The sequence below is a fragment of the Orbicella franksi genome, chromosome 3 (assembly GCF_964199315.1).
Source record: "Orbicella franksi chromosome 3, jaOrbFran1.1, whole genome shotgun sequence".
Lineage (NCBI taxonomy): Eukaryota > Metazoa > Cnidaria > Anthozoa > Scleractinia > Merulinidae > Orbicella > Orbicella franksi.
In genome coordinates, this window is record NC_138147.1 from 18354995 (window position 1) to 18368184 (window position 13190).

At 39.6% G+C, this 13190-nt stretch overlaps 1 protein-coding gene across 1 annotated transcript in view; it reads left to right on the top strand.

Annotated features, from left to right (window-relative positions):
• The window catches only part of LOC145482564 (unconventional myosin-IXb-like), a 54612-nt gene extending 41944 nt beyond the window's left edge, over positions 1 to 12668 (top strand). The window contains exons 34-45 of the mRNA XM_081461154.1: positions 348 to 395; positions 2755 to 2860; positions 3440 to 3522; positions 4249 to 4345; positions 4983 to 5063; positions 5490 to 5618; positions 6518 to 6623; positions 6888 to 7019; positions 8535 to 8661; positions 9025 to 9113; positions 9475 to 9635; positions 10971 to 12668. Coding sequence (XP_081317280.1) covers positions 348 to 395; positions 2755 to 2860; positions 3440 to 3522; positions 4249 to 4345; positions 4983 to 5063; positions 5490 to 5618; positions 6518 to 6623; positions 6888 to 7019; positions 8535 to 8661; positions 9025 to 9113; positions 9475 to 9635; positions 10971 to 11080 — 1269 coding nt within the window. The 3' untranslated portion in view covers positions 11081 to 12668. The remainder of the gene's footprint in view (positions 1 to 347; positions 396 to 2754; positions 2861 to 3439; positions 3523 to 4248; positions 4346 to 4982; positions 5064 to 5489; positions 5619 to 6517; positions 6624 to 6887; positions 7020 to 8534; positions 8662 to 9024; positions 9114 to 9474; positions 9636 to 10970) is intronic.
• Positions 12669 to 13190: the final 522 nt, after the last annotated feature.

Sequence of the window (13190 nt, forward strand, 5' to 3'; positions counted from 1 at the left end):
GGGCCATACTTCAAAACTGAACTTGAGGTTGTGTACAAGATAACTGGCTTCCCTGTGAATCCATGTCACAAACACCACTAGCGTTAGTCTGCGAGCAGGCTTTTCGCGGAGAAAGAAAGTATAGCAATACTGTTAACAGCCTTCTTTTCAGTTATTTCTGAAAATTCATGGGATCGTTTCTCCGTACTCCGTGTCCGCTTCCTTCCTTGTTTGTCTCGTGTTCTTTATTTGCTTTGATAAAACAAGGACGCCATGAAGAGTCCTCGTTCGATAAGTCAGTAGGGCAGAGTAGTCGATTTACCATAGTTGAGTGTCATTTTAAGCGTTTGGTTTTGTCTTTACTTTAGCATCACAAGAAACCTCATTTGAAGAAACGGAAGTCTTCGGAACTCACAGTAAGTGTTTTTAGATTGAGATGAACTGAACAAATAAATACACAGTGGAAGTCCGTTAATCTGACCACCAACGGAACAGCGATATCTGGTTTTAATTGGGGTCGAAGTATTTAAGAAGGTTTGAACAAGACAATGACTGTTGCGAGTTATTTTAGAACTAAAGATGATTACATTCCCAAATTTCTCTTACTAAAGAGCGTTTTCACGGCGCCCATGTGGTGTTCCCATAGAACAGTGAAGTTTAATAGTCAGAAGTGAATGCATTCCCAGAAATTTCGTTCTTTGGAACACCAAACTGGCCACCGTGAAAATTGGGATACGAGTGGGATATAAATTGATTATCGCTCCATATACCTTGTGGTCATATATTTAATTCCCCCTAGTCTGTGGCCCCTCGTCTAAGAAAAGTGTAAAGCTCCCTGCACATATTTACATGTTAAAAATCGGCCACTGAGTTCTTCAGTACATCGAGAAACTAAATTTTGTATTACTTCTCGGCATCATATGTAAAGGTGTTTGTGTTACCCTTCAATTGTTTCATTTCCTTGTTTTCTTGATTTGAAGTCTGTAAACGTTGCGTCTATTATCGTCCAAGTTACGCTGAAACACGTTATTTGACAGAAAATTGAGCGGCTTTGAAATATGCGCATAAATTATGAACAACCAATGAGAACGCGCGTTGAATCCTATGACGGCGACAGTCGGCAAGGTTGTCTGTTTTTTTTGTTTTTTGTTTTTGTTTTTTCATTTCTTCGTTTCGCCGTGTTTTGACATGGCGTTTGCATCTCCGAGTGGTCCACCTCTCAACAGACTCAGGAGATGGTCCAGTATTGGAATTAGGAATCGTACATCGAGTTTAGAACACGGCGTGGTAGGTCTGTCGCCAATTAACTACTTCCCTAATTAGTTATATAACATTGGTAATGAAAGCAACGTCGGCAGTCTTTCGATTATAATCCTATTTTCTATTAGTGAAATTGCTGCCGACAATTTGATCGCGGGTCTGTAATGTTTCGTTGCTCAGTCGAAGGTTTTTTAACTTTCTGTTTGATTAAATACTAAAAAAAAAAAAAAAAAACTTTGCTTCTGGTAGTATGTTTATCCTATCTGACTGGAACGAAAAAAAAAAAATTTTCGTTGAACGAACAAACATGGATTTGACTTGCTCAATGTGTTGTTATTGGATTGTTACAGGCCGTTTTTGTTTGCTTTTCATTCACGATTAAGACTCCGCTAAAATTATGATGATTTCACGATTAGCGTTCTGTAGTACAGTGGTAATTGTGCGGTAATTTGTCGAACGCATCGTACTCCCTCTTTACCAACCTGAAAAAGCAATATATTTATTTATCGCGTTATTTTCCAAGAAAACAATAGCTGTGTTTTTCTCGTTCGGCGTTGGTTTGTTCGTCCATTACCTTGCGAATAGATAGCCTGGTGCAATACACTCCTTATACATATCAGTAAATCTGTTCGTATTCACAGTAATCCAGTTAACAAAGACCATCTTTTATTCGCCTTATTTGTGAGCGTTCCTCGTCATCTTCATCATCATCATCCGTCTTTGTCGCGCCATGGAACGTAGAAAGAAATCATTATTTGTTGTTGGCCCATATTGCTGCTTGTTTAGGGTACCATGTACGCTTTTTAGTTTTTAACCAATAACTATTTAACGTCATCGTGTTGATAAGTACAAAGAGTAGTGTTGTCTTTTTTTGGCGCTGCTGCTGCTGCTTAAATTGGATCACGAAGATAACAGCATGACCTGGTTGTTCAAGGGATGGGTAACGTTATACATCTGATAAATCCGTTTGTTTTCGGAATACTTATCCACTGGAAAATGATTCGTCATCGGTGGGTAACGATATCAACCGTTTGAATAACAGCGCCTAGTATCTTCTTTTTATCGTTATACTTATGTACATCTTCTGATAACGTCGATAAAACACTGGTGCCGTTTCATTTTGGAAGAAGGAACTGTGACAAAGTGTGAGGTCAGATGGCGAGATATTGGCCAATTTCTTTTTTGCGTGTTTATAGACCGAGTCGACAAACACGTTCGAAAGATCATAGTGGAACTTAGTATTGGACGCCAACGTTGTTCAAGAAAATAAAGCTAAATTTAAAATTTCACGCGGCGTTCAGTTTCCGACTTGTTTATCCCTGGTTAAAAATCGTCTAAGAAACACACTGTAGGCAAAATAGTAATGTTTCCTAGTTTACCACTTCAGTCGTCTAATACAAAATTATTTGTTTGTTCGTTTATGTGTTTTTTTTTTATTTTATTTATTTATTTATTTTTTATTTTTGTCGTTGCATTTCGTTTTGCTTTGTGTAAATGGCTGCATTTCATTTGCAGGAGTTTAACGGCCACAAGTTCGCCACAACGCAGTTTAGTATTCCAACGTTTTGTGAGCACTGTACAGGGTTTATCTGGGGACTCGACAAAGGATTCGTCTGCCAAGGTAATCAACAGAAAATGTCAGTCCTTAGCTGTTTCTGGAAAGATGACGTCCTTCATTGTCGCTTCGTGCGGTTTGATGATTATATATTATTACGTTATTACGCATGCCATTACGTTCTTGATCTGACAAGTTATTTGAGATATTTGTGGGTGACTAAGCCACTGTGGCCTCATGGTTAGTGCGCTTGACCACGAATCGAGCGGTCCTAGTTCGTGACCTGGCCGGGGACATTATGTTGTGTTCTTGGGCTAGACACTTTACGCTCACAGTGCCGCTCTCCACCCAGGTGTATAAATGGGTACCAGCTCAACGTCCCACTCTGGAATGACCTTTTAATGGACTAGCATCCCACCTATGGGGAGGGGGCTAGAAATACTCTAAGTCGACTAATGCTACGGAGACCATTACTAGCCCTTTCGGTATGGGACACTTTGTTCTGATTACCTTTGCGTAGACAGCCGGCGGATTGAAAGCATCTTCACTCATTTATGTTGTAAAGAGGCATTTGCTGTCCTCAGCTCCGAGAACAGTTACCATGCAATTTTACCCTCATTGCTGTTTGAATGTGCTTATTTGCAGAGTGTAGATTTACTTGTCACAAAAAGTGTCATGCCAAGTCTCAAAACATATGTCGGAAAGGAGCAAACAAATCAAAGGGAAAGGTAAGCAGTTACTAGGTATTGATCAACATATACTTCGCGTCTGCCATTCATCACCAGAAAACGAAACTTCAGCGTAAACGACTCGGTAAAGGGATGCAGTACTGAAGCGCAGGAGCCTAGGGGATTTACCTTGGATTCCAGATCGTGTCCAGCTTATTTAGAGCTCTGGCCGGACTCATCGATTGTGCCATAGTGTTCTCGGCCAGACACTTCACTCTCTCTGTTCCTCCCTCTACCCAGGGTTATATATTATATATTCAAAAACTTGTTTGTGAACGGTTGTCTTTTTAAACTTGCGTAGATTTTAAATTGTATTCATTGTCGTACTTAGATTTTAGATTGTACATTGTACATTACGTGGATGTAAAATTGTCTTCATCTTGCTTTCATTCAGGATTTGATTGTAAAGACTCACATCTACCGAGTCTGACGTTTTTTTCAATAAGTTCATTCATAAATATGACTACCATCAAATTGAGTTTTTGTTTGTTTGGAGAGGGGAAGTTAGGGGGGGGGGGGAGACTGTGGTGTATTGGCATTTTACCCGGGGGGAAGTAGCAGTAACCCTTTTCGCTGCATGTTACAGAAATCGCAGTAAGGCGCCGGCACCAGTTACTCATCTGGCTCCTCTGATTTTAATGATACTGTGCCGGGCTTCGACGTTGTTAGACTCCCTGTTAGAGTGGACTGTTGTTTTGTTAACACAAATTCATTCTTCCTATTCAGACGGAGTTGTTTGGAGGTGACTTATCTAGTCTTGTGTCCAGCGAAAACTCTGTTCCGCTGCTAGTTGACAAACTCATTCAAGACATTGAGTCAAGAGGTAAGTCATTTCATTAGACGTTAAATCATATATATTTTTTGTCAAAATCCTCTTGGGAAGTTTTGCTTGTGGTGCATGGACGGGCGAATTAGAAAGCAATTACACAAACAAACAAACAAACAAGTCAAATGACTAAAACCGCGAGTAAGTAAGTGAACAGCTATTTTGGGTTAAAGCAGCGTTTGATTATTCTTTTTTGTTAACGAAACTTAAGGTAGTAGTCATACGTGACGCAGGAAGCCTTGCTGATACCAGCCTAGAGCTGAAAGGGCCACCCTACTTAATAACATTGACCTTGACATTTTTTGGCAGCTGCGTCACGGTTTGCGCATCTTGAAAAGTTTAGCCTACATTTTTCAAACTCGTCATTTGTAATCCGTATCAATCTTCTCCATTCTTAACCATCCGTGTTCCTCTATGGTTTATTAGTATCTCGTTGGTGTTTTTCTATCTCATTAAACTGTTATTTTCAGGTTTCCTTCAATTTAAAGGTAATTTGTACTTGGCCAAAATAACTCAAAATATTGTGACTGAGCTCCTTTAAGGTTGTGATATGTTTTGTTGAGGTGACTTTAGTGCATGCTTCGTGCTTTGTTTTCTTCCCTCCGGTCACGCTAATTTCTTTCTTCTTTCAAAGGTTTGTACACTGAAGGCCTTTATAGAAAATCTCCAAGCAACGTAGCTGTTAAAAAGCTAAAGAACGACATTTGTACGTTAGGTGAGTGACATTCTTTAGTGAATACCGCAAAAACTTCGGAATTCTACGGTATTTAGATTTGACGCTGATTTTTAACTCGTGAATTGCGATAACAAGTTACGAGTTAAGGTGGGTGAGCAGATTTTCCTTGTAGGGAGCAAGTGCTAGTGTTTGCGTTCAGGTTCGAGGAATTTCCGATTCTTTCCATGCGATCACAAATTGACCGGAATACTCCCAACTTTGTCACGTGAGCGTGCAGCGTTGTACCATTAGTTTACGCCATGCAGTCCAGCATCTTCTCAAAAAAACCTTCGAGCTCAACAACTTGTCTGAAACAGGAGACAGACTGTTTCTGTCCCTTCGTTTTGCTACTACAGCCGTTACAAACTTATTTAGAAGCCCTCCGACATTTGGAGGTAAGTAATTATTAATGTCATTCCTTTGCAGGAATTGATAATTTGTCTTTAGAGGAGTACAGTGTACACGTGGTAGCTGGGGTACTTAAACTGTTCTTCAGGCAGTTGTCGCCGCCTATTATCGCGGCTGATTTCTACATGGATTTTATTCGCACTGCAGGTCAGTTTAACTAGAATTTGCATGTTGCTTTGTGTTTTCTGGTCTTCTTTTCATTTCCGCCCAGTCACTCACGGAAAAACTCAAGACCTTCCTTTTTACTAAATTTATTAACCCTTAAAGCCCCGGAGAAAAACCTTATTTTTCTAAAATGATAACAGTAGATCGAAAGACCACAAGTAATATACTAGTTGAAAGGTATTGTTTGGGGTATGTCCTAAAACACCACAACAGACATACTAGATGTCACAAATTGAATTGAGGAGTCTGCAAAGTAAAAAAAAAAATGAAAACGGTCAAAAATACCTTATTCGTTGTATATATTGGGTATACCCCTAAACAATAGCTTAATTTGCAGCTCTGGGTGTGAAGATTTTTATCAGATATTCACTTGACCGTAAAATTGTAAAGCGCAAAAGTTTCAAAACTTGAGTGGTGGTTAAGCAAGTCTGATACAGGACTAAGGTATGATTTTATGGTTCCAATGTGAAGATCTCTCAAAGTTCCTTTTGGTGTCCAAATTGGAAACGAATTGGCCAAATATTAAGCTTATTCTAACATTTTGTGCCATATGGCACTAAGGGGGCTTAAAGGGTTAAGAGTAACTCTTTCTCGTATTTTTAGTTATTTTTTAGATTCTAGTTTTTTTTTTTTTTTGGTATTTCGCTAGTTTTTTTCCTAGAGTAAAATTGTAGTTTTTAGGGATAGTTTTGCAAAGTGCCTTGGGCAAATAATGGATGTGTGCGCCATATAAATGAACTATTATTATTATTATTATTATTATTATTATTATTATTATTGATATTAATACTTCGCATCCTCTTAGCGTTAAGTTCGTCTTGTGAGTGACTTTTTGAGATTGAATGGTTTGTGAAAAAACTGCTTTCTTGTTTGTTTTTTAGAACTAACCGAAGAGAAGTTGCGTCTTCAAGCTCTCTACAGTTTGGTACAAAAACTGCCTCGAGCGAATCGAAACGCTCTTGAAAGACTGGTCTTTCATCTTGCAAGGTGAGTGATTCATGCTTAATCTGAGCTGTTTCATTTCAACGCATGTTCATGCTTTCTTCGAGCTAAAACATCGTAAACCTCGATGAAGCAGTGATTTACCGTTAATTTCTTCCGTCGTTGTCGCCGGCGTACGTTTTTACACTGCTTAATCGAAACAGCCGTATGACCAGTGTTTCTCAGTCCACAATATGGTGATTTTATCTTCATGGACCAGCAAATTATTTCGGAGTAAGGAAAGTTAATCAAGTGACCTTGTGCCTGCAGAATATCCCAGCATCAGGAGGAGAATCTAATGAACGCGAATGCCCTGGCTATAATTTGGGCACAGTGTATCATGGAAACGCCGCCAGGAATGAGCGCGTTGGAGAGCATGCAAGATGTGGGTAAACAGACGAGGTAAGCGTTTGCTGATTCTTCTTGAAAGCAAGTCAAACCAAGAAGAGCTTTATTCAGAACATTGTGGTTCAGAAGACTGACGTTGACCTCCTGTGCCCTTAATGTGTAGCCACAAAGATTTTACTTCCCCCTCCCCCCGCCCCCCGCCCCCGCCCCCGCCCCCGTCCTCTGTACGCTTATCAGTTCTCCGGGCAGATGGAGAGAATCACGTGGTGAGATTCGTATGGCTCACCACCACGTGTAGAAAACCGTGCTCGAGTTCAACTTCAAAACACATGAGCACGTGCACATATTGCGGCATAAATTTCGTTTTAGCTTGGATTTCCGTAAACTAGTTTTTTTTCTTTATGTCTCATATGTTATTACCATAAGCTGATTCCAAAAAGAAGTTTCAAACGATAACAGTTTACAATTTTCCCAAAATAACGAGAACATTCTTTTTGAATACAAATTTAATTGCAAATTGAAAGGAAAGGAAATTCCGCAAAATATTCGCTAGGAGAATAACTTAGAGAAAACAAACTACACATCAACAGACAAACAGGCAAACAATCATGATACTGTTTTTAAGACAGCTTTATCTGTGTACATGTGTGCTTACCATTTAGCAAAAAAATCCGGAAATTTCGGTTGAAAGTCAAATAGAACAGTAATTTCCAGGAAAATCCGTTCGGAAATTGTAGACTACCTTCAGAGGTAGTCCTCTTTTTCCGTTCGGAATGGAACGGCGGAAATTTCCTTACCATTTGGTATATTTTCCAGTTTCCAGTCTCTCATCAGCCGAAAACAATTACGAGAAATTGAATTGTAAATGGTAAGCGCCATCTCGTTTGGTTGGTTTGCTGATTTTGGAAAAACCCTTACCATTATACAACGGTCATCCCGACCGGTTTATTCTGACAAATGGTAAGCACCCCATGTTTCGTTTCGTCTGTTGAAACCAAGCAAATTGAAATCCTGTGATAATATGTAATGTGGTTCAATCTTTCCAAATTTGATATTGCACGCTTCTTACGATTTAAGACGAAATCCGATAGGAAATCGAGCAATTTTAGTTTTAAGCGAACAAAAACTTTGTACCAGAATAATGTTAAGTATATTACAGTCCTTTTTGCATTTTCTAGAAGCTAAAGATCTAAACAGATGCCTGAAATAACACCAAAAACAATTTCCAATGGGAACTCGAGAAAATAAATTTCAAAGTCCAGAGAACCTGTGCGAACACAGGCAAAATGTTATCATCAGTGTCATTTCATCAGTACTTTCAAGTGTTTCATGCGAACTTCAAAATTTGTTTTCGACATCTGGTGTTGTTAGAAATGATTTCTTTTGAGAAGATAATTAAATCAGTCGCACAGAAGTTTGCAATACAATGTAAATAATCTTGGTACAAAGTTTTTGTCCGCTCATTACCCGAACTTCTGGTGGATTCCCTCTTAATTGTTATTATGATGCTTTGATACCTTATAAAGGCGATCGAAATTTAATTTTCTACCTTTTATCGTATCTTTTTAGATGTCTAGAAACCCTAATTATCGGTCAGCTATCCAAGATCCGGGCAACCATTAACAACATCCGGGAAATCGATAACGCGTCGGACACAGCTCACAAGCGCTTGTCGATGTTGCACCTCAACGAGGAAGTAAGTTTGATATGGAGGACGCAAGTGTTTCTTCTTTCTGAGGTGGCTTGTGGTTTTGTTTTAAGGCTCGTCGTGTGTGACTCTGTGGTATAATTGTAGTGATTTGAGTTTGTGTCTGTCTATTTCTTTTTTTTTAATCAATGTATATGACAGTTTTGCAAAGGGTGTGGTCGCATTTTTTTATGTGCTTGTTTTCGTTTGTTTGTTTGTTTGTTTTTTATTGTGTGACCGTAACTGATATATTACCATGACTTTGGTGTGACTTTAATTGCATTTTTATGATCATTGTACAACGTATGTCAAATCTGTGCGTTTCATAGAAGATTTCTGTATTGATTTCCAATATTCTGTGTCCGATTGCAGGATGATGGCTTAGTTGAAAATGGTTTGGAAGGAGAGGAAGAGGAGAAACGACTCCTCACCCAGCAGCTGTTCGAACTTCAAGAGCAAAGGTTAGTTTTGTTCCTTAAATGCACTAGAATCCTGTCTAAACCCTTTGAATACAGTCATTGTACAATAGCAACCAGCTGGAAACCTGCCAAAATCGTGGAAACAGGGGTTTCCGCGGACATGAAGTCAAATCTATTTCTGGAACACGGCTGCAGGAGTTGCATCACGTGGTACATTTGTTTTATAGCTTGTGAATAGGCGCGTGGTGTTGATCACGTCGAACAGGCCGACCTGCTAAGTGATCCATGTTCAATCCGCCAGGTGGATTGAGTCTCTCGATCGTTTCATTTAAGATGGGGATCTGGTGAAAACAGTAGCATCTTACTCTAACTTGACGTTTTTCTTTCTCTTGCTCTCTTTTAGAGCTGTTTTAACAGCCAAACTGACGAGTTTAGAGCCTCGTGTCCATAGAGGAGGGGACAGTGGAGAAGATATGACTAGTGATGATTGTCAAACAGATGACGACTTGGAGGGAACTGAGGAGGAGAGGGTGGAGGAGTACGCAGTTACCTTTGACCTCCCTGGTGAGTAAACTGTGAGCAGTCATATTCAGTAGATTCCTTCGCAGCTCTTGGTGGCATCGTTTAAGCGTTGAATGACGGCACTAAAAACCTGGCGGGGAGGGGTGGAGGGGGGGGGGGGGTGGAGGATTCCCATATAAAATGGACGGGGTTGACACATTATCTCCTGAAATATTTTTACCCTAAAAGGTGCCGCAAAAGCTCCTGTTGTGGTCCTTTTGAGGCTTAACACCCTAAGAGGTAGCAAAACCGCTCTTTAACCCCTAAAAGGTACGATGAGGACCCCGTCCTTTTTTATGGTAGTTCCCCGGGGCTAAAAAACGGCTGCGGAGAAGACCGTCATCGAAAGCACTTTATAACATCTCCGTACTTTGTCGTTGCAAATTCAATTTGCCAGAAAGTGGCTTAGCAATGATCCACTCAGGGGAAAAAGAACATAAAATCAGCCTTTGTAGAGAATTTCCGAAGGTAGACACCCGCGTGTAGAAAAGAAAATAGAACGATTGTTTGATGACATTTTACATGTGATGGCAACGATGTCGTTGACTTTGAGTGGCGAAAACTGACATCGACTGAGAAAGCTTTCTCCGCGGTACTACAAATCATGAAATAACGCTTGAAAAACTCCGCCACATTTGCGTACTTTTCCTGTGGCTCAGGGCAGTTTTCAGTTGGGTGTCTTAAAACCCGCATAACCAATGTAATCACTCTAGGCAGTCACAAAGGACACCGGCTATCCAACAAACAAACCAAAGCTGACGCGAAGCGCATGAAAACGAGCGAACGAACGAGTTACAATAACCCATATTCGTATAACTATTCTAGGTAGTGGATTGGAACTACAATGGGCGACAAAACTAGTTGAAACACTTTTAGGAAATGACGCTTTTCGATAGTTAAGCACTTGCTCTTTTTTATTTGCTTCTAGCATTGATTCTCTGATACCGCCCCCCCCCCCCCCCCCAATTCAATGTTGTGTAGGCGCTGTAGTCTGTGCAGTCCAAGAAATAGAAAATTCAACATTGTTTGGCAGTGGGGGGAAGAAGGGGGAAAATGTGTCCAAGACGCTCGAAAATCGAATTTTACTGCCAAGTGTCTGAACACTTTTGTCGCCCATTGTAGCTTGCAATGGAGGCTGATGCGGGACAATATCATTAAAAGAGAGGTTATTGGTTTTGGGTTTACTTCTGATTGGATGAAAAAGTGGCGCGATTTTGTTTTACGCCAATCATGTAGCGTAGTAATGTACAACCAATTACTTTTCGACACTCAAATGAAAACCGCTCCCAACAGAGAAAGTAATGTTCACGATTAATTTTATTTGTCTTTTTCTTGTAGCTACCCCTGTTCACTTACGCCATTTAACAAAGAACCGCGTGGGACAGCCCGCAGTGAAAAGGCGTCGACCCACGAGGGCCAAGTTAAGAGAGCTAGCAATACAAAGATGAAACACTTCATAGCATACTACTTAGAGTATCTCTTCTAGGGCGTCTGTCTCAACGAGGAAAACTCGACTATGTAAGTCACTGATTCTGGCGTTGCTGTGCGAAGCCTGACTGAACAGAAATGTACTGGTCTCGTCGACATTTTCATTTACGCAGGTAGTGACTATTAAACGCTATGAATTGAAATGGCGTTGAATGACTCTTTAAAACGTAGGAGTGCTAGCGGAGCTGAATTGTTTAGAGAAGGGAGAGACTTAATGATGACGCGAATCTACGAGATAGATGAAGATGTGCTGTCATTTGTAGCCGTTTAACTGAGTTGTCACGGAACGGTGAACCATTGCGTGACAGCCAAGAGTATACTGCTGCTGTTAAGCATATTGTAGATCTAGCGTTTAAAAAGCGAGAAACTTTTAAAATAGTTCAGCTGCAAGTCTAGGAAGCCCTAATGAAACTGTTGCAGTTTAGATTTATTCTTTTAATCTTACGAGAATTTTTTATTGAATTGTACATAATAACTCATCCGCACCTAGAACTTGTGTTTTGATTCCACAAGACTAGGGTTGGTAACCTGGGTGGTCAATGATTACACGCTCCATAAAACAAGTTTGACTGGTTTATCAAAGAAAACAAGAGTTACAAGTTGTCTGGGGACTGACATATGGAAAATATAGAATTATTAAGGCTTATAAGGAGAATGACATTGTTTGTCCATGTCGTAAGCTAAGTGGAAATGCGAAATCATAGACCTGTTGTTGTGCCGAATGAAGTTATTCCATGGCGCGGGCGCCATATTTTTCCACGCGATGCCTCATGGGACGGTCACAATACCATTTAAAATGATTATAAAAATATTGCGCAAATTACGCTACCATAGATATTGGTTTTATTCTTTCCTACAGTAATTTGAGAAACAAATTAAGAGATTTGTTTTCTATGAAACTGTAAGCCCGCAGTTCAGACGTCGGAAGCATATACCGTACATAAAAGAATGGGCAAAAAATCCGGTCTCGGCATTTTAGATTGGGACTATTTTCAGCCAGTCTTAAGTGGGTGAGTGAATGAAACAATTATACCAAAAAATTAAAATTATTTTATTAGATAGCGAAAAATGGGTGAAAACACAAATGGAGGGAATTATTTCATTGGCATAAAATGTCGCTGTCTTTGCAAGTGTCGTTCCACTTGAAATAATGTACTTGAGCGTGTTCAAATGAATTGTGAAATGTTCAGGAAATGTAAACAGTGGTAATTCATTGATGTAGAATTTATTTATACATAATATTGAAATTATTACATGACTGGCTTTTCCTTTAGTTTTGTACTTTCTTGTAAAATGTTTGCACGCGCGATTGTTACTGCCAATATCTTGAAAGTAGTATGAATTAATATATGTGTATGTAAGGAGGTTTTAAGTATTTTCGTCCTTCTAAAAATTAAATTCACCTTTCGAAGACAATTTTGTGCGCACAGTGCCTGACTGTATGTAATATATCACACATTTCATCACATTTCCACTGATTCCCCTATCATTCCATCTGCATTCCCCCATCCAATCGATTCCTTTGCATTTCCCCATCCATTCAATTCCTTTGCGTTTCCCCATCCATTCGATTCCCTTTGCGTTCCCACATCCACTCGATTCCTTTGCGCTTCCCCATCCATTCGATTCCCTTAGAGTCTCCTTATTTATTATATAACTGAAAAAATTACCTCATGGTGATTGGCTGAGAGCAAGCCAATTTATGGTTAATTTTTAATTTGCACTGCAGTGCAAATTAACGCTCTCGCTTTCGTGATTTTGTTAGTCATATAATAAATGAGTAATCGTATGAAGGCTCGGGCAGTTAAGGATTTACACTACTCATGATATTTGGAAATTCGTTCAAATTTTGGGAGAATTTTCAAAAATCATTCGTAGCGTAAATCCTTAATTCCACTCGCATTCATACGATTACCAATTTTGCAGTGCACGTGACGTCATCATTTTCTAAAGAGCCACCAAAGTTATAATTTTCATCAGGCACAAGAGGCGGTAAATTTATATCTGTTAACAACTTTTCAGCTCAACAGTTTGCTTCGTCTGAAAACAGTCACATTTGGTGACATGAAG